Source organism: Babesia microti, chromosome II, assembly GCF_000691945.2.
Source record: "Babesia microti strain RI chromosome II, complete genome".
Lineage (NCBI taxonomy): Eukaryota > Apicomplexa > Aconoidasida > Piroplasmida > Babesiidae > Babesia > Babesia microti.
This window is the reverse complement of record NC_027206.1, coordinates 254,412-279,866: the sequence shown is the minus strand read 5'-3', so window position 1 is coordinate 279,866 and position 25,455 is coordinate 254,412. Positions and strand designations below refer to the sequence as shown.

General features: G+C 41.1%; 9 protein-coding genes across 9 annotated transcripts; 5 read left to right on the top strand and 4 right to left on the bottom strand.

The window, feature by feature from the left end:
* Positions 319–1,968, top strand: BMR1_02g00745 (hypothetical protein; the record flags this gene model as incomplete). The annotated part of the gene is made up of 4 exons (XM_012792469.1): positions 319–1,187; positions 1,208–1,453; positions 1,474–1,747; positions 1,768–1,968. 4 exons carry the CDS (start codon positions 319–321, stop codon positions 1,966–1,968), a joined length of 1,590 nt encoding a protein of 529 aa, XP_012647923.1.
* On the bottom strand, positions 2,166–3,830 carry BMR1_02g00740 (glutathione synthase; the record flags this gene model as incomplete). The annotated part of the gene is made up of 1 exon (XM_012792468.1): positions 2,166–3,830. The coding sequence occupies one exon, from the start codon at positions 3,828–3,830 to the stop codon at positions 2,166–2,168; it is 1,665 nt and encodes a 554-aa protein (XP_012647922.1).
* Positions 4,101–11,426, top strand: BMR1_02g00735 (MATH and LRR domain-containing protein PFE0570w; the record flags this gene model as incomplete). Its single annotated transcript, XM_012792467.1, has 1 exon — positions 4,101–11,426. One exon carries the CDS (start codon positions 4,101–4,103, stop codon positions 11,424–11,426), a length of 7,326 nt encoding a protein of 2,441 aa, XP_012647921.1.
* Positions 11,588–13,076, bottom strand: BMR1_02g00730 (2-oxoglutarate dehydrogenase E2 component (dihydrolipoamide); the record flags this gene model as incomplete). The annotated part of the gene is made up of 10 exons (XM_021483090.1): positions 11,588–11,702; positions 11,723–11,786; positions 11,882–11,944; positions 11,965–12,049; positions 12,073–12,266; positions 12,373–12,445; positions 12,466–12,752; positions 12,774–12,890; positions 12,911–12,973; positions 13,043–13,076. The coding sequence occupies 10 exons, from the start codon at positions 13,074–13,076 to the stop codon at positions 11,588–11,590; spliced, it is 1,095 nt and encodes a 364-aa protein (XP_021338052.1).
* BMR1_02g00725 (ABC transporter) lies at positions 13,263–15,626 on the bottom strand (the record flags this gene model as incomplete). Its single annotated transcript, XM_021483089.1, has 8 exons — positions 13,263–13,428; positions 13,503–13,801; positions 14,016–14,446; positions 14,467–14,697; positions 14,774–14,923; positions 15,001–15,073; positions 15,095–15,151; positions 15,174–15,626. The coding sequence occupies 8 exons, from the start codon at positions 15,624–15,626 to the stop codon at positions 13,263–13,265; spliced, it is 1,860 nt and encodes a 619-aa protein (XP_021338051.1).
* BMR1_02g00721 (hypothetical protein) lies at positions 16,054–16,425 on the top strand (the record flags this gene model as incomplete). Its single annotated transcript, XM_021483088.1, has 1 exon — positions 16,054–16,425. One exon carries the CDS (start codon positions 16,054–16,056, stop codon positions 16,423–16,425), a length of 372 nt encoding a protein of 123 aa, XP_021338050.1.
* A 293-nt stretch (positions 16,426–16,718) lies between these two features.
* Positions 16,719–18,627, top strand: BMR1_02g00720 (conserved Plasmodium protein, unknown function; the record flags this gene model as incomplete). Its single annotated transcript, XM_012792464.2, has 11 exons — positions 16,719–17,007; positions 17,028–17,095; positions 17,116–17,257; positions 17,278–17,401; positions 17,422–17,450; positions 17,771–17,867; positions 17,890–17,949; positions 17,970–18,115; positions 18,138–18,287; positions 18,308–18,477; positions 18,499–18,627. The coding sequence occupies 11 exons, from the start codon at positions 16,719–16,721 to the stop codon at positions 18,625–18,627; spliced, it is 1,404 nt and encodes a 467-aa protein (XP_012647918.2).
* Positions 18,806–19,754, bottom strand: BMR1_02g00715 (hypothetical protein; the record flags this gene model as incomplete). Its single annotated transcript, XM_012792463.1, has 3 exons — positions 18,806–18,847; positions 18,868–18,928; positions 18,949–19,754. The coding sequence occupies 3 exons, from the start codon at positions 19,752–19,754 to the stop codon at positions 18,806–18,808; spliced, it is 909 nt and encodes a 302-aa protein (XP_012647917.1).
* Positions 20,304–25,154, top strand: BMR1_02g00710 (hypothetical protein; the record flags this gene model as incomplete). Its single annotated transcript, XM_012792462.1, has 1 exon — positions 20,304–25,154. The coding sequence occupies one exon, from the start codon at positions 20,304–20,306 to the stop codon at positions 25,152–25,154; it is 4,851 nt and encodes a 1,616-aa protein (XP_012647916.1).
* Between the last annotated feature and the right edge of the window lie 301 nt (positions 25,155–25,455).

Genomic DNA, 25,455 nt, shown 5'->3' with positions numbered 1-25,455 from the left:
TAATAAAACTATTTAGTGAAAACATACAAAAATACATCCAAATTCATGATTTCATCGTTATTTAGCAAAATGTTTTTGTTTCCTACAATTGATTTATCATTAATTTAATACACTTTTCAATACTTAGCGTCTAATGAACTTTCTGTCATGACTTATCCATATTACACAAGCAGTATCCCTACCATGGTTAGGGTGCTACCCACATATCGTGGAACTAGTATCAGAATGCCAGAGTTTTTGGTCACAATTTTTTCATTTCACCTCGCAAATTTCAAAAAATTCGCCCTAACTATTTAAATTAGCGATATTTCATAACTCATGACCATACGAAACGTCTACCTAAGGAATTGCGATGATATTCTCTCATTTGATCCATGCTGCTCTTCAAAATTTGAGTGTATAAATGATTTGTGCGAGTTACATACATTTATCGATGTTCAAAATGCGGTAACAAGCGTTGGTATTGGCCCTTGGTTGACCACATCCAATGGCAATACATCACATTGCCTATTGGCCATATCATATGAGATAAGCCAAGGTAATGATCTTTCAAACGGTAGTAATATACAGGATGAAAAAAATGATTTTAAAGGCGGAATAACACTCTATTCACTAAGGCACGAAAGCTCATCATATTACAGCCCGATTTATGATACGAAATTTTCTGCTAAACCCCTGCAAATAATTTGGAACAAATGTCAAGCCCAAACCCACACAACGCAAAGCACTCACGATTTTGAATTCCAATCACTTAGTTGCTGCAACATGATAACATGCCTATTTGACAATGGAAATTTGGAAGTTTTTGAAGCTATTAAACACTATGGCAAATTACTTCAATTGTTTTATTTCACCCCGGAAATGATAATAACAAGTATAACAGCATCTCAAATTTGCACAGCGGATCATATCCATCACTTTTACATAGCTGCTGCAACTGATACCAATGAACTAGTAGTTATCAAATTATATGGAAAATCCATCGACTCCCAAAATTCACTGGATCACACAGTACAGCAATACACTACCTCAAAGAACGTTGAGGGATTATACAGTTCAAAAATAGTATACAAAACTATCACATCAAATATTGACTACTTGTCCACATCGCACGTGCAAAAAATGGCTATTACGACAAATTCAGAAATTCTTGCAATGGGATCTACCATGGGAACAGTTACTATTTGGTAGAATTATAGTGATTTAGGGATATAAGACTCGGTAAATCTGGGGAATTGGTCAGTTATACTGTATCCAACAGACCAATTTATCAGCTTTTGTGGACACACAACTCTAAATACATAATAGGCTACAGTAGTTCGCTGTTTGTGATTGATTGGCTGGGTAGTCATTCAATTTCCCATTACGATATAACGCCCTATCAATATCAGCCACTTTGCCACGGATTGACAATTAATCCTAATAACAAGTGTTTGATGGTTATAAGAAATGAGTAACATGTAGCTAATTTAGACTTATTATCTTCCCCCTGGAACAGCTCTTATCGCACAATCCTTTCAGATTTATGGGATTTGAATGGATGTTTAATGGCGACGAACGTAGTGGAAGTTTTCCAATACCATCTACATGTTCACCAAAAATAATCAATAATGACACTACGAATAGTGGCTGCGACAATTTTGGAGCGAAGGACGTACTGGACCACTTAAATTGGGAAATATCTTTAGGCTATACCAAACTAGTTGCCACTGGACTAACCATCATTAGAGGAGTAAAGAATTATCGCGTAAGTCGTTACTCAACTAGTCGGGTAAAAATATCAAGCGTCAAAAAGGCTGTGAAAGTGAGTTTCTGACATTCAACACCACAGCGCTAAACTTGTTAAACCATTGTGACTTTGTGTTATCTCCAACGTGTCTGGACACTTCAGGTGAAAATCCCCAATTGGTTGTCTACGGCGGCTCGAGTGGATTAGTACATCTAATACTATTTACACAACCCGCATAACCAATCTATTATCGTACCAGTACTAGCCATACTACTATATCTGTACTCATATAAATATTTTTACCCATGCAAAACAAATTGAATCCCCTCAGAATAAACTGAGTTTCTAATTTAACATACCAGAATAAATTATCGTAAAGACAGTCGGGGCAAACAAAGGATGATTCTTTATTGGCATCTATGACGACATGTCTTCACTAGATAATTTTTAGGGTGGACAGGTGGGCATACCCGGAGCAGATGCCCCCCCCTGTCGTTTCAGGTGTCTTAGTTCTCGATAGGTACCCAGGAATCTCAATTATAGCATTGCATTCACTACATTCATCAGCAGTTTCACCAGATTGATGGGTAAATATACCAAATGAATAGATGCCAACTTCAGTTACAGAATTATCGACCCTGCACTCAACGCTTTGACGGTCTGCGTCAGTAGATACAAATATAGCTTTCTGCAGAGGGGGAAAGATTCTCTTAGCTAGTATATATTCATTGGGACCTATTCCATTTTTAAGTGTTTCTGATATTTTTTGATTGAAGAAAATTCCATGCCCGCCTTCCAAATGATTTTTTAGCACAAACTTATAAGGATTTTCAATTGCCAAATGTTTCATATCCATGTTCCGAGCCGGATCACATTGATCAATTTTAGTGTTAAGTATAGGTTCAAAAAGTTGAGGATGTAATTTATCGATAAATTTGCGCGCTGACCAAATCATTTGCCCTAATTTACTACATACAAGTTGCGTTGCGACACTAGGAACTTTTACTGCATTGCAAAGTTCTAAAATCCCCATAATATTCCATTCTTCCTCCCCATTTATATGTTGTGGAATGTAACATGACCTAAGGTAAATTAATTTAATGGCATATGTGGCATCAAATTTAACAATCGTTAGATCATCACCGTCAAATTTCAATTGTTTACATTCATACATTTTTACAAGCTCTGCTAATGTGTGATAAAAAACAGTAATCCTGTATTCATCTTGTAGTGCTGTTCCCACCTTTCCCCAGTCAAAAATGGTACCTATTTCATAGTATACCACCAGCACGCACCTCTCCATCTTCATGATACTTGAGTCAACACTTAATTTTGTCTGGTTGGTTTCAATTGCCAAATGTATGGTTTTGGCAACTGAAGCTGTAATATCAGCTAGTTGATCTGTATATTGGCCTAGTATACGATGTAAACTTGTGGAATGCGTGGAATGGGCAACTGCAATGCAGTTTGTCTCGATTAATTTTGGCCATTCAGTGTCGTTGATAGTACAAATACAAGGGTATGATATACACCTGTTGCAATATTTTCCGTGACATTCACCGGATTTTCCACATAGATTTGTAGTTGAATCGCCACCGTCAATCACAAAATCGGATCGATTCAAGTAGCATCTGACTCCCGGTTTTTTACCGCACTTTGCTCCATTAGAGTGATTTTTCAAATATACCATTTGATATATATTGTACAAACGGGCCATAAAATCATCTGTAATGGCTGAGAAGTTGGATACTATGAACTGATTATCCTGCGATAGGCGGTCTATAAGCTTCAGAATGGCAATAGAAGCCAATTTACACCTGTCAAACTGGATCTTAGGGTAAGGGATAGGTAATGCAACAAAATTGAGATTGGAAACATTTGTTATCCCCGACATATATCCCGAAACAACTTTAGTTTTTTTGCTAGGAAATGAGTTTATTTTTTCGGAAATTGTTCCCCTGGCATACATTTTAAGAATAACATCATGTACATGCTGAAATGCCAGTGAATATTTTGGGTTATTTTTATCATTTATGGCATCAATAAATTCTGAATAGAATTTGGAGTAGTCTGGGCTGTCCCAAAATGCCTGATTACCCATAATTGGGTTAGGAAGTTAATAACACTCAAACACTGAAAACATATAAATTACTACAAATATTGATTAGGGGGAGTGGGAATAGTGAAAGTGGTTAGAATTTTTAAAATTCTTATCACTGCTGCTGTCAGGCAAATCAAAACATAGTATAGGTACCGTTAGTACCCCATCAGCCAATCACTCCATGTATATATATCTGCGCCAAGTAATATTACCAAGGAGGTTATTTTAAAACCCTAACAAAAGTGACTTGGAGTATATCCACTGTATAGGATGGACGGGGAGCTGATAGACCAGACATCAAGTTCTCTGGAGCCTGCCTTCCCATTGGAGCCTCCAATTCCAGATCGCAGCCCCTTCCGCTACGACGACGAGTGCAAAGTTTTAGAATTTCCTGTACGTAATTTTTGGAAACTAGCAAAGACACAAAATGACATAGAATCCCTAACCGAAGGCCATTGCAATGGGTTCTACTATCGCTTATTGTTACACCCCCGGGGCACTGCCGGTACCGACAGCGAATCAAATCATCTATCTGTATTTCTGGAAGCAGTGGTACAAGATTGGTACCCAGATTACTGGGTATTCCCAAATGTGCGGTTTGAGCTAACAGTTGTAAATTTTAAGGACCCAAAACAATCGGTCACATCCTGGGCACACTGGAGTTTCAGCAGCGACGCTACTTCTAGGGGCTGGCAAAAGATGATTTCCCACGCAAAGCTTACTAAAGCCGCGGGTTTTATGGACGACGATGGGACGATCTTAGTACGCGGTAAAGCAGAGCCCCCCTATCCGCGGCTCTGGTCCAGAGTACCTCCCTACCGACCCACAAAACTCTGGGCATCACTTCGAATTCCCCATTGCGAGCTGTCGGACAAGTTGGATTCGATATTATCAGATGTTTCAGATCATTCACATTTGGATTACTCTCAATCTAGCCTAAGCGATTTGAGCGACGATTTCTCTATATCATTTTCTGAGAGTTCGTGTGTTAATCCATGGCACAAGCACGAGGAGGAGAAGGTAGTAATGGAGAGGATTTTGAGTGCCGTAGAGCCCCTTGTTCCATCAATACAGCCAACGCTTGATTCAGACGTGTTATCTTTATTTGTATGCATACTTTACAATATAAAGGAGTTTAGGAAGAGGATTTTATCATTTCCCTACGAAGAGATTTGTTCCATGACAACTAACGGTCAGGGAGAAAAAAATTTTTCTGACCCTGGCGCCACAGCGCCAGGGTCAGAAAATATAATATCGGCTCTCCAGGACACTTTTGCTTACATGTACCTGTATCCCATCGCCGCCATTTGCAAGGCGAGAAAAAACGCTAGGCCCTTGGGGCTGTCAACGGAGGATTTTTACCTGAATGAAATACTACGAGACAAGGATTTGGATCGTTTTGACAACTCTCTAAGCTCCCCATTCCACTTTGAGCCCACGCTACACGTGAATTGTTCTTCGCTTGATTGCGAACAATGCAACTACAAAAACACGCTTTACACGCAAGACGGTGAAAGAATTGACCCACAGGTACCCAACATAAAGCGCTTGCTCCTTACACTTCACATGAACGACCTTCAATTCTTAGAAAATTCTGATCCCTTGACGAAGATACACACCTGTATTTTCACCATACTGCTAAAAGACCTGGCTAATGTTAAAAAAATAATCAAACAACGCAGACTAGGCGACTCAATTAGCCTAAAAAACGTTATGAACAGGAAATCCATGGCCGCAACTGCAACAAGCGAGGAAGAACAGTCGTTATTTTTGCACGATCAGACGGAGTTGGAGTCTACCTGCAAGAGCTTATTCTCTGGCAGTCCAGACTCTGAAGGGCTCTTTCGTTCAAATTGCGACATTTCATCAACTTATATACGCTGCAAACATATTTATTCCCTACAAAAAGCCCTAGAAACGTCGGACAGACTCTTTGTAAAATACCCTGACGTCCTGTTCTTCTACCTGCAACCAAACAAAAACACAAAGAAGGGAGAACTATTTGACGTGCCGCTTAGGCTGGACGCCACCTCTCTTGTACCCCCCTCCAACCTTGGAAAGGACGCCCGTGACACAGACAGACATGACTCCAGTTGCGATGAAGATAACAGCATTAAAAGCTTTACCACGGAAAACACAAATAGTTCTGAGAGCAGTGATATAGAAACTGAACTTAGGTGCTCCAACTCTTTAACGGTTGCATCCTCAGGGACTTCAGAACACGGGCAAAGGACGGGTCCCGACCGCGAGGAGACCCTGGCGATGCCCGGCCCTATCCAGTACCAGGAGGGAGAAAAGTGGTACTCTTTATACGCATTGGTAATTCGTGAAGGTGATAGGGGGGGTGTCAACAGCTACAGTCTGCTGCTACGACCCGACGAGGACGGGCCGTGGTACCGCATAAGCGATGGACGCATCGAGAGACTGGAAACTAAAATGGAATTCACTGAATGGAAATGTCACCGTGAGTTTTTTTGCGCTTCTGCGGTGTACCTGGCCGAGGACTACATCGACATGATACAGGCAAGGGACGTAGATCTGTCGGGGGACCTGAAGCAGTGGAACCCCAAACTGTACTATAAGACTCTTGAACGCCTGGGGGTGACCGAGACGGAAATTTTATCTGAAAACAAATTTCCTGAGACACCTGAAGGTCCAGATTGGACCCATCGCACGGCCGTAGGCAGGAACGCAGACTACTGGCACCCCAGGTCCAAAAACGTCCTCATACGCCACGCCAGCCAGGGCGTGCCCTCCCCAGTGCCCTGCCCTGTCCACGGCTACACCAGGCACGGGCTGTTAGCCAAGTACCATGAAAAACTGGCGGGGTCCTGCGTGAGGCTAGATTCGCCCCAGGCTGTTACGAGGAGACTGCGGAGACTGGCACTCCTGCAACCGCTGCTTTTGTCAATATTTAAAAAGTATTCCGGTATCAGTAGCGAAGGCAATCTTCTGGATAAGTGCCTAGAATTGGAGTTCATCACGACTCTGGGGGAAATTTTCTTCTCCGAACGTGCCAACCAGCTCCTCAGCGGAAACTCTAACGGAAAATGCCCATCGACAGACACAGCCCAGTTCCACCTCACGCCTCAGGGTAGACTCTACGGGTTCCACATGACCATGCTGCTCATTCAACCCTTGCGTAGTCTCTTTGCCAAAACGATCGAGTTTGCCAAGCTCATACGCCACGAGTCGGATAGGGAGAGGATGGACCAGCCCTGCGGGCAGGCGCGGCTGCTGGCCCTGCAAAGATTTTGTGACAGCGTGCGCGAGTGCTACGGCGACTGCTCTACGCTGCTGAAGGAGTCCGGGAAAAAAATACGCAACACGCACTACATGATAATCGATGAACTACGCGGGGGCGTGAAGAGCGGTGGAACAGATTTTATAGCCAAGTATCTGGGGCTTAGCTGCGATTTTCTAAATCCTAAATACGATTTGTCCGTTGCGCGAACCAACGAGTTCATGGCACACCTCACGTCCTGCTACGACCTGCCCTCACTATTCGAGATGCAATGCTACCTGAGGCACCGGGGCATCTACCTGCATGGCCTGATACGCCCGCATGAAATTGCAAGAATGTATATCCACTTCAGGCCCCTGCTGAAGGGCCACAGATCCCAACAGTCGCCCGCCCTCACTAGGGGCGACAAGCCGCAGGCGGAGGTGGGCGACGGCGCATCCCTCAACACGACGACCGCCGCCGCCAGCGGCGTCGGAGGGGCACTGGGGAAGACGATAAACCCCTTCAAGTTCCCAGGCCTTCCCTTCCAGGCATTCCCCCTGGTGTGGAACGAGGAGCTCTTCGTCGGCAGGCCGTCAGAGCGCGGGGAAAGGACAGGACCTCAGCCGGAACAGCGGCTCAGGTACAATAGGGCGGTGAGTAACGTCGTGGTGAAGGTCCTTGTCCACCTGCTGCCCCACCCCTCCGACGAGGCCGAGGAGGGGGGCGATGGCCCCTTCTCCGCCATGGAGGGCGGCAGCAGCGAAGATCTGCTCCAGCACGTGGTGACTGAGCTAGACCTCGCTGAAATATTGCCTTACGGGGGCGCCGAGTCAGCCGTCTCCGCCCCGGCGGATGGCTGCGCCTGTCCACCCGGACCCAGAGATCAGCCCGTGCCAGCAATTGACCACCCTGGCGTGCCCAGGCCGGGAAAGTCCCTAATAGCCTTCCAGGTGGACCAAAAGACGGCTAACAGCGTCTACCCGACGCTGTTTCCCCCTCCGCTGCTGAAGCTGGGAAGGGGCGGAGATGGGACGGGGGAGGGGGACGAGGGGCATGTCTCTAAGGGCCCCCTCCCCCTGACGCACCTTCCGCTGTCCTTCACCCAATCGCTGTCCGAGGGGCTGGACCCAGAGTTCAGACGCCTGCTGGGGGAGAGGATCCTTAGCAGCCCGCTATTCAACGACCTGCTCTCTCTTCCGGACATGCAGTGCGGAGAAATCTTCAGCCAGGTAGTCTCAGATGTCTGCGCGGTACAGATTGGGCTCCTATTCCCCACGGACCTTTTCGGCTGCGAGGGGTTCTACATTGAGGATAAGCTCTACCCCTCGAAACGTCTGACCCTGAACATCGAACTCCCGGGGGAAAGGTGCGATGAGTGCAAGCCCTCCTTCGCCGACCCATTCCAGCGCGGGTATAGCATGCTGACACGGGCAGAACACCTTTATTGGGGTATACGCAAGCTGCTGAGACAACAGCTGCCAGAAGAAATCAACCAGGGCGGAAATGACTCCAACCAGGGCAAGAAGGGCAAGGGCAAGTCCAACGCCAACCTGCTCTGCCCCTGCGGAGAAAATTGCTTCCGGACCGGAGACGAGTGTCAAAAGCAGTTGCGGTGGAAGCCTACCTGCAGCAGGGACGCATTCATGCTCTACGCCCTCCGATCTGAGATCGACCCGACGCGGCAGGGCAAGCGGCGCTTTGTGTACATGCACCCGGATATAGAAATCGCCAGTTACATCGACCCCAGGAAGGGCAAAAAGATGCCAGGACTGGTCGTGCTGGTTGCCTTCGCGCCGCCCTGCCTCCTGCAAAACCCTTCGACCTTCCCGCTGACGGACGACTCCAACTACCCTTTGCTGATTTTCAAGTGGATGTGCACCAGGTCCGTTGAATTGCTCACCGTGGGAGCCATAGTATGCGACTCCAAATGCCACCTTCAGCACTACATCACAGAGTGGCTGCTGCCCATAGTCAAGCGATTGGGCTACTTGGATGGCGAGCAGTTGAGCGAGGCAGCCGAGAAAGACATAAGCCGGTACATGGTACTGGAAGAATGCGGGGTCAGGACTCTGCAAAACGTCCGTCGGTGCAGCTGCGCTATTAAGAAGATTAACAAACGAACAGGCGACGTCATAATAATACAACTCAAGCGGCAGACGGATTCCCCCTCTTCGCTCAAGTTCAAGGACACTGTTGCACTGATGAACTCTGTCCGGCAGTTGGCAGAGCTGGAAGCCCTGGAATTGCTTCCTGCCTCTGTCGCCCACGAGCGGCTGGCAGACTTGGGGGGCGACCCCCTGCACTATTTAACACTGGGCAACCTATCCCCGGATCAGGTGTCTGGGGGCCTTTCTGCCATTGAAGTGCTCGATGCCAAGGGGGAGTCCTTGAAGAGGCTGCTTCGGCGCAGTGAAAAGGGAGGCGTTACTTCTCCAGAGGGAGAACTAACGGATCTGACCCAATCCAGCGTACCAAATTTGCTTCCTCGCGGTGCGAAGAAGGTTCAAGAGTACCAGGTGCTCCCCACTACTACCAGTGAGGCCAACCTGACTGCGGACGGGAATTCTATATTTGCCGAGGATGAGCAATTTCCCGAGGACGAGAACAAGCGTTTGGCTGCTGCTAACGCTAGGAGGAAGGGCAAGGGACGCCGTAAAGTGGTGATTCCGTGTAACAAGAAGTCTACATTCAATCGTCAGGTGGTGGAGGACAGCACCCCCACCGATGGGGCTATTGTGGCGGAGGGCGAGATATCGAAAGAGACGGTCCACAGAGCCAGACTGGAGGAATTTCATCAAATTATGGAGAATATTTCCTTTGGCACGGGCGACAGTTTGGAGACGTATCGGGAAAGGGGGGAACGAATAAATTGGGTGTGTACATTTGTTGAAGATAATTTCAAGGAGGATTTTGAAATAGAAGTCACTAAATTCTTCTGCAGTCAGGCAGAAAAATCCTCCGCTGATAATGTTGAGGATTCAAAGCGCTATGCAAGCGTGTTCGCTTGGATCGAAATACAGGATTTTGAAAAATTTTCAAAAAATTTAAACACTTTCCGCTTCTACTTATTGGCACTAACCCACCTCATTTTATACACTGTATCCGATTTGGACTCCGTGAATACGCCGGCGATAGCAGCGACTGCCACGGAACCCATACTAAAGTGGAGGGAAATTGCCCCGGCGTGCAGGAGGCTCTTTGACCAGCTCCTGGCACTAACAGAGACCGTAAAAAATAAAATTTCGGCCCTTGGGCGCGAATTTACACCCTTGCTACAGCACCTGACCTACCTCAGCGCCAATGGCATAGTGCTGAAGGGCGAACTCCGGAATCTTGCCAAAAAGCTGAATCTACCCCTGATGGCACTATCTCCGGCACGCCTGTTAGATGCCAACAGTCATTTCATCGCAGTTTTAGGCAATTTAGACACGTTAGCGTGGAGCATTGACTTTGCACAGGTAACTATGCTCGAATCTGTGCTGCCGGTAACGATCCTGGCCAACACGCCGGTATGCGCCCGCAGGCTGTGCCACAACTCCTTTGAGTTGTCAGCCAGGGACTTCTCGCACACGCTTTTCGTGCCACATCCCTCACCAGCGTGTCTGGAGCGGGAGGGATTAGAGGCGGAGCGGGATGGATTAGAGGCGGAGCGGGAAGGATTAGAGGCGGAGCGGGAGGGATTAGAGGCGGAGCGGGAAGGATTAGAGGCGGAGCTAATGTTTGGCAGACGCGAAACGCGGGACCGTAGGCGAAGGAGGGCCGCACAGGCGAGGCTGGTGCACAATTTGGCGTGCCTGTTGACGATTTTGCAGCGTAAAATCATGCCCATTCCGGCCGGTGCAGGATGGGGAAGACTTATGTTCAACCACTACGGGGAACTGATCGGCGTAAGCCTGCCAAATGGAGTCACCGTGGGCACTGGAAAGGACTGCAACGTTAGGAGGCCCCTCGTTGACGGCTCAGCGCCGTCAATTTCACATGGACGTAAGAGCTGGAAATTTCTACTGATCCTGGCCTGCAACGAATTTAACACGCATATTGCAGCTGAACTAAAACCCAAGGATCAGACACTCACGGTGCACATCTGTAACAAATTCGCCGAAAATGTACAAATAGAGGACAGCCACGTCTCCGACTTGAATCTGATTTTTGATGACTGTAGGATGCTGCTGGGATCCATGGAACAAAAATATTGCCTCACAAACAACTACCTTCACCACCTGCCCAATATGCCGCTGTACGCGGCACAGGACATGCCGAAATTCTCTACCCTGCTCCAGTCACGCCTTAACTGCGTAGAAAGATTGCCCAAAAAAATTTTCTACCCCGTGCTACCCCCGGACCAACACCTGCCCACAATCCTCTACTAACCAAGCCGTCGATATGTATTATACTCCAGTTAGGCATGTAAAGTTGCAGACAAGGGCTGATATGTAATTATACCCAGCTAGACATATAATGCTACAGAGAGGCTTATATGTAATTATACTCAGTTTAGGCTTAGACAGTTGTAGGGATGGTAATGGCTGTGTTAGGACTCAACCAAAAGCTGCCCTGGGGATTCGATTATGTCCTTAATGGCACAGAGAAATGATACAGCATCCTTTCCGTCGATCAGCCTGTGGTCGTAGGATAACGCCAGGTTCCTATGTAATGGGTAGGTTACATAATCGGACGGATGACTATGGCGTCTTCTCTTACGACGGGCCTCTTTGTTATGGAGTGCATTCCTAATTTAACTCTTACCCATAAACACATCCGCAGAAAGTTATATCCGCGCTTGCAAATCACATGCACTATACAAACACAAAGGAAACGCTCGTACCTAGTATAGAAGATTGGGGCGGGTTAACAATGGGCGTACTCATCAAACTTCCGTACACACCACCTAAATGGTCAGTTTCATACCGTTTGAGATTGTAAAAGTGCCCCCTGCCATTTCAGACAGTGACAACTTGTTTTCCCTAGCTCTTTTAGCCACATCCACCAACTCCTGCATCAATATTAATTCATTACCATTTGCAGCTGTAACCATGATTTCCCAACGCAGTTTCGAATGACTGGCACCAACAATCCGTTTTCAGTGGCTACCGCAACAGAAATATCCACAAAATTATTATACACAATTTCATCTCCATCGATGTAGGCATTCATGACAGGCATTCTCATCAAAGCTCTAGATGAGGCAGCCATAAAGGCTGAGACGAAGCCTGGATAAACGTATTGAATATGCAATAATGGCAAAACAGCATTAAACATAAACATAATAGATGAAACGCCTCTATAGATTTAATTTAAACTATATAATTTAACTACCTAATTTGATCCCATCAGCCTTGTATATGGGATTCAATTGTGATTGAAGTGCCAAAATGTTGCTCATATCACACTAATTGACCTATTAAATACCTCGTTGAATGTAGTTAGCATAACTATGTTATTTTGGGACCTCTTAAGGCGATCGGCAATCGTCATCCTCATCCTGCTCATGGGTACTCTAGTAGAACCACCACTCGGGACATTTTTACTGGTAAAAGCAGACTTATCAGATTCAGAATCAGCTTTAGATTTCTCTAAAGCTTCATTAGATTTAACTACTGGCGTTTTAGCACTCTTTATCGTTCCTGACGGTACGCTTGGCGCCGTGGCTTCAGTGTCAATGTCGCATAGGGGCTTACCGACGTAAATAGTTTCGCCTGTGTAAGGGGACCTGTCACCTGCATTGACGTGTTGCTTTTCAATTACTCCCGAGTGGGTTGAGTTTATGTCTACTGTCACTTTATCCGTTTCTACGATGGCAATTGGCTGATCCACATGTACGTAGTCTCCAATGCCTAAGTCACTGTTCCTCCACCCGCTTCCCATTTAGTAAGAGTACCCTCGCTTATAGAATCGCCCAAAGCCGGCACATTCATTGCTAAATTAACCATTCAAAATCATTTGATTCTCGAATTAACACCGTATTTAAAATTGACACTAAACTTACTGTGGGAAAATCGTAGGAATTGCAATAGATGCATATTGAGATATCCGTTATTCCAATGGGTAAATCCACGAAAAATGTTGGCATATCTGTGAGATAATGTAGGCAATCTACGCAAACACATTTTCTATAGACCCCATAGATGCCCTCTCATATCCTACACACTACTCGTATTGATAAGAATCGCGCCATCAAAATCTAAAATCATCACAAAAATTCATTATTAGATGGTTAAATTGAATATGCGCCTGTATACATCACACTTTGACACATCCTTTAGTGAACCACTGGCTACAATCCCCCCTTTGTCCAACACTAACACCTTGTTCGCCCTCTTCATGTTAGTTTCCCTATGAGTTACCATCAAAACTGTTCTCCCCTCCATTGCTCTACATCATATTGCATATATCATGTCTCATATATTATTTTTTGTATAACAAATAATATATCATGCAATAAATACCTTTCAATAGCCGCTTGTACTATACTTTCTGACCCAGCGTCCAGCGCTGATGTGGCTTCGTCCAGTATCAAAATGGGCGGATCCCTAATTATTGCACGTGCTATTGCGATACGCTGCTTCTGACCCATAGAAAGCATCACTCCGTTCTGTCCAACCATTGTATCGTATCTGTTGGGCAGGCTCACTATGAAGTCGTGAATATTGCTCTTCATCGCAGCTTCGTAAACCTCCTCTGCTGTTGCATTCTGGTAGCCATAGCATATGTTGTCGAAAATTGTCCCATTAAACAGCACTGGTTCCTGAGTCAATTGCATTATATAGTTAGAACATGGTGAGAAAACACCCCCTTTTTAAACATTGGGTTCACAAAAAATCAATTTAAATCACTTTGTACAACAGGTTACTCATCCATAATAAATATAATTACTTGGTCAGATCTGTGAATTAAATTGCATATGATTTCAGACTGGAAAAAATGCTCAGCCGCACATTTAAAATCTTAATTATTATTACCTGCGAAACAACACCGAAAACATGACGTCTATACCAACTGGAATCCAGCGTATCAATGTTCACATCATCTAACAGCACCATGCCACTGCTGGGCTTAAACAGCGTTGAAAATAATAGCAAGAGAGTACTTTTTCCAGATCCAGATGCGCCAACAATTGACACAGCTTCCCCAGGTAAGATTGTCAAGTTCAAATTGTTAAAAATAAAAAAATCCTTCCTATTGGGGTAGCTAAACACGACGTTTCTAAATTCAATCTTCCCCTTCACATCATGCAACTTCAATCCGCTCTGCTGTTCCATGGGTAGTTGTATTATATCATATATTGTCTTTAATGAAACCAACGCTTTGGTCACCTCCGTGACAATTTTTGATATACTTGACGCCCCCAATCCGATCATTCCCCCGTATATGGAAAAAGAAGCTAAATTTCCTAAATACTTGAATACTTACCCACCGTTATAAAACCTTGGCTCATCTGCTCAGAACCCAGATACATTATAACGAGCATACAGGCGTTAATACCGGCTAATATAGTGGCCATGAACCCCCCATCCGCCGCTGCTACAATATCAGCAGTGTTATCGACTGATTGTAGCATAGCTGTGAATTTATCTATCTCAAACTCCTCCATTCCGAGGTATTTAACAGTTTCTACGCCATTCAGTGCTTCACCAGCGCAGCCTATGTAAGTACAGCATGCAATTCTGCTAATAAATAACTGAATCATTATATAGTTATACAATGTATAATTTCCTACCAAATGCGCCATTCTGTAACTCCTTCTCTCTACTCTTAAGCTTTTTTATGAGTTTGGAATAGCCCATAGCAGTAAAGGCAAATATAGGTATTATCAACAGGCTGGTCCCAGCCAATTTAGGCGACAACAAAATTATGTTGAATGCACCACCTATGTAAGATTTTTTGTTTTATGTTGTTTTCTTGTCTTTTTTCAAAAACAATTAAAACAATTTAACGGGTTCTTACCAAACAAGGAGTTACAAGCCCTTAAGAACTGGACAAAGCAATCAATCAATGTCTTAGGTCCATCTTCGCAGTCCTAAATAATCGATTGCTATACTTTCACCAAATTATTGAGCAATGAACCACTACTCTGCAAATGAAAAAATGGTAAACCCTAAATAATTGGTTTACTTTACCTGCAACATAAGCGTGCGATACATTTGTATGCGATACCTTTTCTCAATAAGGTACTTTGCCTTTTGAAAATTGTAGACTCTGATGTAGCTAGACAACGAACCAATCATATATAGAGGCAAGGCTGTAAATAATAATTTTTTGAAGGTAGAATCTGATCCACCGAAAAAATTGTAGATACCAAACAAGTTCTCAAATCCACTACTTGGAGTTAGGCCACTGGAAATATCAGTAGAACCTATGCTAATGGATTTTGTTGTTGTGGAATCTATAATAGACCCTATAAGTCTCGGGTAGGCGAGATTTGTTGCGGCAGATGAGACTAGTGCAAGAGTTCCAATAAAGAGATGCAACTTCTCCCATGATTCCAGGTCTATGACAAATTTTTTGAGGTAATCAAACACAGGACAACCATCGCACGCATTGTTACGCCATTTGGACTGTCCGCAACCCATCACAAATGGATTTTACTAGTTTTATAAATTTAAACAGTTTCAATGCATGCATAAAAACCAACATATACTTGTTATTTTAAATATTACCAGTACACATTACCTGTAGAATCAGTCATGTATAGACGGCCCCACACCATAAGCAACTTATATGTGACCAGCCATCTGGTTAGAATACACGGCTAATTTTAAATAGCATACTGAGTGACATGAGCAAAGCTGTTTATGCGAAACTCTGGGCGAGCACATCGCAGTTCCACCTGAGGAGGACTTTCGGTTGGGCACATCTAATGTAAGTTACTAATCCATTATTGTGTTCACTCTCTAATTCTTTCGATGTTTCAGACACTTTATTCGCTCAGTATAATTCTTGCATTAATTTCGTTCGTTACACTAACTTTCATATGTGAAAGAATAGACATCATTTACAATGAATATAAAAGAATTTTTTTTTAAATTTCTAAGCTGGTTTAGTTGCTGCACGCAAAACCTATACAATATAACTCACATTAATTCTAAATGGAAAAAAAAGAAAAAATCAGGCCAAACTGCTAGGAAATCCAGTGGGATCAAAAGTGTTCCCACCGTTTATAGGTCCAACTCGTTCTTGGACAATAGACCTCAATTTGGCAAGGTTTTCTCGACAATAAATGAAGAAATAAGGAGAGAGGAGTCTATTTATATTTTGAAGCAGCCTAGTAGACAAGGATCTAGTTCAAATTTTAATTTGACGAGACATGGATCACTATCTAATTTGTCTGGGTTGACAAGATACGATTCATCCTCAAGTGTAAATAAATAATACATTTATAATTGTATCAAACTTATTTTCAATGCCATTATCCGATTTATATCACAATAAACTCATTTATAACGCAAAAAATCACCTCCAAGACTTAAACATCTATCACAGTCACTCCATATATTCATTCGCGTGTTAAATAATGTCACCGTTCACATACAAACCAATATATTATACTTTTGTTCATGTAGCAAGAGATTATCTCCTTGGGGTGGAATAATAGGGTTTTTTGGGGTCTGGCTTTATTTTCCTGCAATGAAAGAGGATACAAAGAAGCTAATCACCTTTGGTATATGGAAACCTTCGGATGTGGGATACAAGCGAACCCAACCCCTACCATACGAGTGACACACTACACAATAATTTTAATGTATACGAGTCCGCAACTTTTAGTAATCTTTAGCCTCCTACATGTATTAAATGCAAAAGTAGATGACTATTTTGAGTTATTTCCTGAGTTGGAGCAGTTGCGTGACAGTGTTGTAGGCAGTGATAATTTCAAAAGAGAAGCTTTTGATAGATTATATGAAAGTGCGTTGAATATATTCGACTTACAGGGATATAAAAGTTTATTAAATCAAAGTATGTCATTATTTACACAGTAACGAATGGTAATAGTGCTGCCGCATTTACGGAATCCTTGAGTAGCCCAAACTTTGGTTCCCCTCATGTAACTATTGTGTAATTTAGTGTGATAAGGATGGAAGAAAATATATTATAAAGGGTAATCCGGCCAAATTTCCTGGAGGACCGACTAACACACCATCATACAACCTAGTTAAATGGATTGGCAATCTACTGTCCCAATCTAAAACTACAAAATCTGCAGAATGTAAATAAATTGCAATTTAGCAATCTCTCCAGCAGTTATGGCCTTACAGGGGTTTTCTATGGTTAAGGGCGCCGTTCAAACGGGAGTTGCTGTGATAACCGATATCGTCCCACCCATGATTCCACCACCGTTCTGGATCAATGCGTAAGTAACGCTTAATTTAGACCACTTCCATGTTTGCCCATGGTTACAGGTAATTAAATTACAACAGCCGGAATGAAATAGCGGTAGATATTTGAAACTATGTTACTAGCAATGCTAGTATTTTTTTGATCCCAAACCCACAAAAAATATTCATATTCACTACGAGATCGTAAATCATTCATCAGATGATTTGTGTTATGTGATTTTTATAGAGTGTATTGGCTCTATATCTATAAATTATAAATGTGCATCTAAACTAGCACATTTGTAGATATTTTACTGTGTATTTAAAAATATCTGTAGTATCGATGAATTTCTAAAATTATCATTTCTACCACTTATTAACCCTTCCTATCACAATTTATTTAGGAATGAACTGCCTCGGATCAGTCCTATATCCAATATCAGCCTCTGACTTTGTAATGGCAGATATTTCAGATTCCGCGATGGAAGGTATTATAGCTTCGTAAGCCCCTTCTTTAATTTAGTTTTCCTGGCAAATACCTGGCAAAAGTCGGTAGAACAAGTGATTTGCAATACAAATTGTGGTATTTACACAATCATTTAGCGCATCTGCTTATTTGGGAATGCATTGTGCCAGTATATTTCCATTGTGTTGGATTCCACCTGGTATTTCTAATGCCTCCACCTTCCCCTTATGCTATGTACAGTGTTTGGCCACTTTAGTTGCTTGCCCAGGATTCTGGCTTGATGGTAAAAATTTGAACTTAATTAGATATAATGGGCCCCTGCTCAGACGTGGCAATACCCCCATTTTGTTCCTTCTCCGTATTTGTAAACCACTCAAGAGTACCTCCACAATACTCTTCATTTGACGATTCCCATCCATATCCACCAGATTGTCCACAATATGATCCAAAAATGGGTTGGTTTTGGTTTATTAAGATTTACCAAAGGATATAGATGATGTACAACATTTTAGTGATTCACCGATAGATAAAGAGTATAAGAAATTCCATGTTGCCAAGGGACACTTGAAATGGACACCATATAAGAATTGCGATTGCCAAAAGTTGCAAAATGTTTGTCATACAGTACTTCCATACCCAGTTTTTGTAAGTTATGATGTTATATAGAAAAAGTATACTAATGAATTTGCGGAGACGCATTATGAATCCCCATCACAAAACCCCATTTATAGTCGCTGTTGTAGAATTTGTAAAAAGATAGCAAGAGTGTATCACCGCAACACTATAAATACATAATACATAAACTGAATTATCGCCCTTTTAATTATTCTAACTTTCAATTTGTTTTTTTAAAATTAGTTTACAAAATTACCGGAAACTACCTATATACAGATATCTAAATATTTATATACTGTATATATTTGTATGCATATGTGACTAAAGTTATATGGGAACACTGAATTTATTTTACATTTTAATCTATATGTTGCGCAAGATGTGATTTGATACCACAAATCTGAATAAAAACTTTATTACCTGTGCCAACTGAAAAAGTTGCCTAGTAGTGGCCTTTCGAACTCCTGAAATTTTATTTACCCTAAATAAATATATTATAACCTATTTCTTAGCTGTGGATGTTGTTTTAGGTATTTTGAGATTTTAGATTTAAGTTGCGACCTACCCTTGTTGCCCAATTTAAACATTCCAGATAATCTATATCTCTTCCAAGTTTTTTCACTCATACGCAAAAAATCAACATTAGCACCATTTTCACTAATATCAATGTCTTCGTATTCGGTTCCAGAATCTGTTGAATCCGGCGATTCACACTTGTGATTAAAAGTGGAGTGGACCGCTTGTGATTGGTAGGGCATAGTGCTTATTAAATGATCGGTGTTACAATTGTCAACACATCCATTGACATATCTTGCCGTTTCATATAGCTCATGCATACAATTATTTGCCAATTGGGGTAAAAATTGTGTTTCATATAGATTGTTGAGGCATTCAACTGACTGGTTGTAGTCAAATGCGTTATTGGAATCGGGAATATTTAATAGCATGTTATTATCTTCCAATACAAATTCACAGTTTTTATTACAATTAAAACTGTTATTAAGATCATATGTGTTGTTACGATTATAATCCTCGATGCTGTAGCTGGTTAAATGGCCCAAATTAGGATTGAATGGGTATGATTCCATCAATGGACAATATGTTCCATAAACGTTTTCTGCATATTTCAAATCTCTTGGGTAGTCATCATGTGGATAGTATGTGCAAGAAGGCAATAAACACTGGTAAAGATTTACATCTACATTTTCACAATCACTATGAACTGCCGGATAATAATTTGTGTTGTATGTATTTTTGTGCAATTCACCAGTATCATCCAAAACTTCTGTACTTATACCTGGATACATTCAATAATTTGTTGTGAATACGCATTTAACGATCTAAATACTACACCTACATATGGCTCTGAAGTTTGGTATGGAATCTATTATGTGTACGTGAATTATTAAACATGAATTATTACTAACTGTCATGGTCATATAAACATATTTATTCAATAATTCACAATCAATTACATATATACTACAATTATATATACAGAGTAACACTAATAGTCAATTTATTGATACACGTTAGTTACACAAAATCATTTTGGATACCAGTTGTTCGATCTTGACAGTACCATTTGTTAGATTTATTTACTATTATGACTAGATTATTTTTTTGATTTTTAAAAAAATTCGCATGCTATACCCATTCAATGACAGCTCTAGGCTACAGGGTTAAGCTGCACATAGTGTAGGGGGTCATAAGCAGTATGCTTGGGTTTGAGATTTATCAATATAATTCCACAATGCAACATACACATTAGTAACACAATTTGCCACATTTCTAATTACGTATTCATGTATTTACATACTTAAATGTAGAGAATAATTATACTTAGCTATGCTATAATGGGTGGCAATTACCAGTGCTTGGACACTGAATTAATTAAAAATGCATTAGAGTCAGATTCAGAAGTGACCTTGGATAATTCAAACGTACTAATATTATCGAATATCTCTTCAGAAAAGGACTTTGAACAGGCCATTGAGGATGTAGAGAAGCAGATTGAGAAGGAGGACACCAATGACATGGTCTATACTTACACGAAGGAAAGCGACCAAGAAGTAGATGATAACAAATATCCACTAACAGCTTCACTGGATATTGTTAATGGATCTGCCTTTATTGACACCAATAACAGAGATACGGAATTACAAATTGACAAATCTATCCTATACAATGTGGAGCAATTATTTCCAGAAGAGGATGCTTACAGAAACTGTAATTACCTAAAAACATCGATTCAAACGCTTGTAAATTTTGAAAATAAAATTAATGCCACAGATTATACACATTATTATTATCAAGACATCCAACATATAACCCAGTCAATACCCTTTGTAAAAAAGTCATACGATACTCAACTACCCGCCGAAATAACGTGTATCGCAACAAATTCATCAAAAATATACTTAGGCACTGCTAGCGGTGAGATAATATGCAATCCATTAGACTCTTTCCAACCACCGCAAAGCTTTACTGAAAAACTATACACCCCTTCATCACCATCAGCTGCCATAACATGTATATGCATCTCCAGAGATTCAAAATGGTTATTAACAGGCCATCAAAACGGCGTAATTCAACTTTTACAGTTAGGAATGGCGGAGAAACAAGAACAAAGATTAATTCAGGGCCTCAGCTTTCTGCGCGGTATAAATGAATCACAAACAAAAAAACCAGGCACAGAGTATTTAAATTCTGTCGCTAGTACGTCCTTCCCTAAAATACCACTCAATATTGAGTGCCTAAACAAGACTAACTGGGATTTGTTTATTTCAATATGCAAGGGTTTTACCACAACCGAATATTCGTTATGTATTTTTTCTATAACGACCACTGTCTTATCTTATAAATTGACAATGGTAGAGTCTTTGCCATTTCACAACCTATCACTGATTTTTCAGCCAGGAATGGTATCAACAGAGATTGATTTGGAAATAATTACCCTGGCTGATAATAAAAAACCTACAACACACACTTCCAATGACAACGACAAGCGCCAAAAGGATACATTCAACTTCAGCATATTCCAACCTGGGTTCGTCCATATGATGAGTTACAGTAAAAACAAGTCCATTAACTTGGTAAACACGATAACTATTAATCGAACCGCCAAATACACAACTAATGAATGTTACTCAGGCGATTTTCAACAAAATACCAGCATTTTTGATGGAGAATCGAGAGGGGTATGGCTCAGGTCGGCGTCTACTTTTCAGTCTGTGTTATTTGTTATTGATCTAAATAAGATATACCTCATATCTCCTAGTGGAAACATTATCACCTATAACAAAGTATCACAATTCAACATCCCCAATGAGATAATTTCACTCAAAAGGTTATCTCTCAGTATTGTAGTGGCTCTGGATCTTAAAGGTTCTATTCATTTCTTCCAAGTATTGGGACATAATGATAAACTGACAATTGTCAAATTTGGGGGGAGTAGTGATTGCATAGTTGACTTACAGGAATTTGCAACTAATGCTTCCATACCCCTAGTGTGTTGTTGCGTTAGTGAGATGAATGTAGAGGAAAAAGGTTGTAAAAAATTTGTGGCTACCGTAAACTCTATAGCAAATTCCGCAAATATTACCAGAAAGACAATTCCAATTGACAGTTTTTTGTGTAAATTTGGTCATGTTTGCGTCTTTTACTCTGGAAAATTGCATTTGTTCGTAATATCTTCGTGGTACAATATACTGTGTAAACTAGCATTCAATAAAAAATTTTCAAAATCACTCCGCTTACTTTCCGGAATATACCAAAATAAGCTGCCAAGACTACTTGAATTCCAGTCCAATAGATACCAATTGGACGCTCAAAAATTGTTACTGTATATACTACACCAATCATGTGCCCAGGCAGTTAAGATGAAAAAGGAGTTGGGTATAACTGAACTATTTATTTCTGATCTACGCCTAGAGCCATTGAAAAGTTTGTGTAATATACTTATAGAATCCTGTATGAGCACTAATATGTACAATGAGCTTGTGGGTCTCCTTTTCAGATCCTTCAATGGCATCTCTCTCTCCAATTTATTTATTTCACAATTTTTAGATACTTTAATTAAGTACACAGTACACGGGTGCACGCCTCCATGCTTCAATGACCCAAATTCTGATAAACCGCATAAATCACAGAATTTACATGGTGATATTTCTGAAGAACCACACAAAATATCTGGAATTAACACACGAGACGATGATATGCAACCCTTCACCCTTGGATTACCGCTAACTGAAGCCATAGTTGCTCTAATACGAAATTCTTTAAACGAACTCAACACAGGTGAAATGTTAGAGCCGAATTCAACGTTCATCAACCCAAACAACACTTCCTTCATGTGCAAAAATCCCACTGATTCAATGCTGAGGTATTATTTCATTCTGAAATTGTTGCGCAATATCTCAGATTTTGCATTAAATGATCCAACACTGCCAATTTCGCTAGAATCAGAACCACTGCAAAACTTGGCTATTGAATTTGAGCTTTGGGACATATTAGTGAAGCTCAAGATGAAGGATTTAACTTGTGATTCGCTTGTTTACTTATTTGACACTTTGGCGTTGCAACTTGTTAAAATAAGAGAGTCAACATTCGAAAAACATTATACTGCCACTTTTCATAAGCTGAAGAAGGCGCTTCTACAACTGATTCCTCCGCCTAGGCTATATAAGAATAATTGCCTTGCTAATACCTTTGTCAGCCTTTGGTCTGTCACCGATTATACTACATACAATAGTTGTGTAACTGAAGATGAGGTGGGTTATTTTGCCAATGCTACCTATAAGGATACCTTCATCAATTCCCTTAGGGTCATACTTATTATGTCATTTGGCAGCGAAAATGTCACGGATCACATTACATACACTGAAAATACATTACTCCATCCCGTGCTGACGGAGGCAATATTGTTAGCTCCTGGTGATTGGTTTGAATTTTCCATTCACAACGATAAGTACCACCCCGTTCTAAAATCGCATTATAATTCATACAACTTGGAAACCGACAAATTATCAGACCCAGAAGTGATTGCATACAAGATTGTATATTATGAAAATGCTTACAAACTGTATGCACTATCTTTCATGATATACCACGTGATGGGTAACAATCTTGATCATTCATTTGACAAGTGGGATGATTTGCTACATATATACCAGTCGCCGATTATGCTATATAATGACAATATAAGATCAAATTGTGAGAGTTTTAACATTGTAAACCACCATTATTTTGGGAATTGTCCAATCCATCAACTGGAAAAGTTGACCCCGGACTACATGAAATATAACGACGAAAATGTGTTATATGATACTAGAAATGAAAGAATTTCATTTGGGAATTTTTTTATATTACACAATTTTGACATTACTTATCCTTGCAAATGTTATCATGGTTACCTTCTTTCATTATTGGGTTTGATGGTGAAACAGCTTATCCCTTTTCCATCACCACCAGATCAACTGTTTACCATATCAAAATTGCCACTCCAACTAACCATTGAAGATAAGTCGATAATTTTCGAAGCTTTGTCCATGTTTGACGACATATTCAAACTTCTAGATAGGGATAATCTCACAAATTTTTTGCTACACCACTTTAGCTTTGTTGAGATAGATGACACGACTGATGAACCAGAAATTACTTCGCCAAGGCAACTGCATCACCTCCTCACTTGGAGTGTTATAAAAAATATACAAATCCTAAAAGAACTAAACACACAGGTTGTCAGGCGGGTTTTGTTTTACACCCTGTCTAATGAATCTATGAAGCTTATGATAAATATGGGAGTCTTGACCAATATACCTGATATGGCAGATACTTTACTAGATTCTCTGCATGACTATCCAGAATTGCAGGCTGATGTATACATTTTGCTGATGAAGAATCTCAAAGATAAGCTCGGCAAATTTGACCGGTTTGACCACCTACTGGAACTGTTATGCCAACGCAAGTGTAAGAGATTGATTCCACTACTTAAAAAGGAGCCAAAGATCGACATTAAAAAGTGTCTCTCTGTAGCAAGTGATAAATACCCATTCCCTGAAGTAAAATCGTATCTAATGGAGAGGGCTGGGAATATACAAGCGTCACTGGATGGAGTTGATGATTTTGATGAAATGGTAGAGATTACAATTCGGGCCATAGGTAAAATTAGCGACCATTCTCTCCTTTTAAAGTGGATAGATTTACTCACAAATCATCCCAAAACAATCCCTAATGACAATAAAAATCCTTATTGTAACTATGTCATATCAAAAATTAGTAAATCGCTTGCCAAATTATCAGGATATGGACTAGATATTGCCGAACACCCAGATCTAATAGGTAGATATATAAGATATTTGGAAAAGTACCCAGATAAACTAGATTCAGATACCAACAATTATGTCATTGAACTTTTTAGGAAGATACTGAGATCATTGGATATGAAGAGGGGCGTTTTTATAGAAGCATTACAACTTGCAAGACAAAGTTTGGACATTGAAGTTGCCAAAAGGATGGAATCATTGTCTAGAGGTATCTTGGTTGGCAAAAATAATGAATTTGACAAAACAAGTCATTTACCATTCTCAAACATATGTGGCGGATGTAATAGAACCTTAAAGGTAGATGACCAGATGCGTATTTTCCTCTGTGGGCACGTATTCCATTCCCAGTGCAAACCTGAGATAGCATGCAATTTACACTAATAACTTTAATTTTACGAGCTATGCGAGTTAGAGTTTTTATTTTTAAAGATGATTACTGGTATATTTGGGTAAATGTGCCTGCTTTGTACACCTCACGTGAATAGTTTTGCACTTTTATTGAGATATAGAACTTATTTTTGATTTAAGGCGAAAAATATGTATTTACAAAAGTTATGTTACCTATTAATTTATATTAGTGTATTATAAAAATTGACAACTAATATTATATTAATAGTATGTTGACTGGGTTATTCAAAATTTTAATTTCAATATATATTTAGTTCACATATTGATCCATATT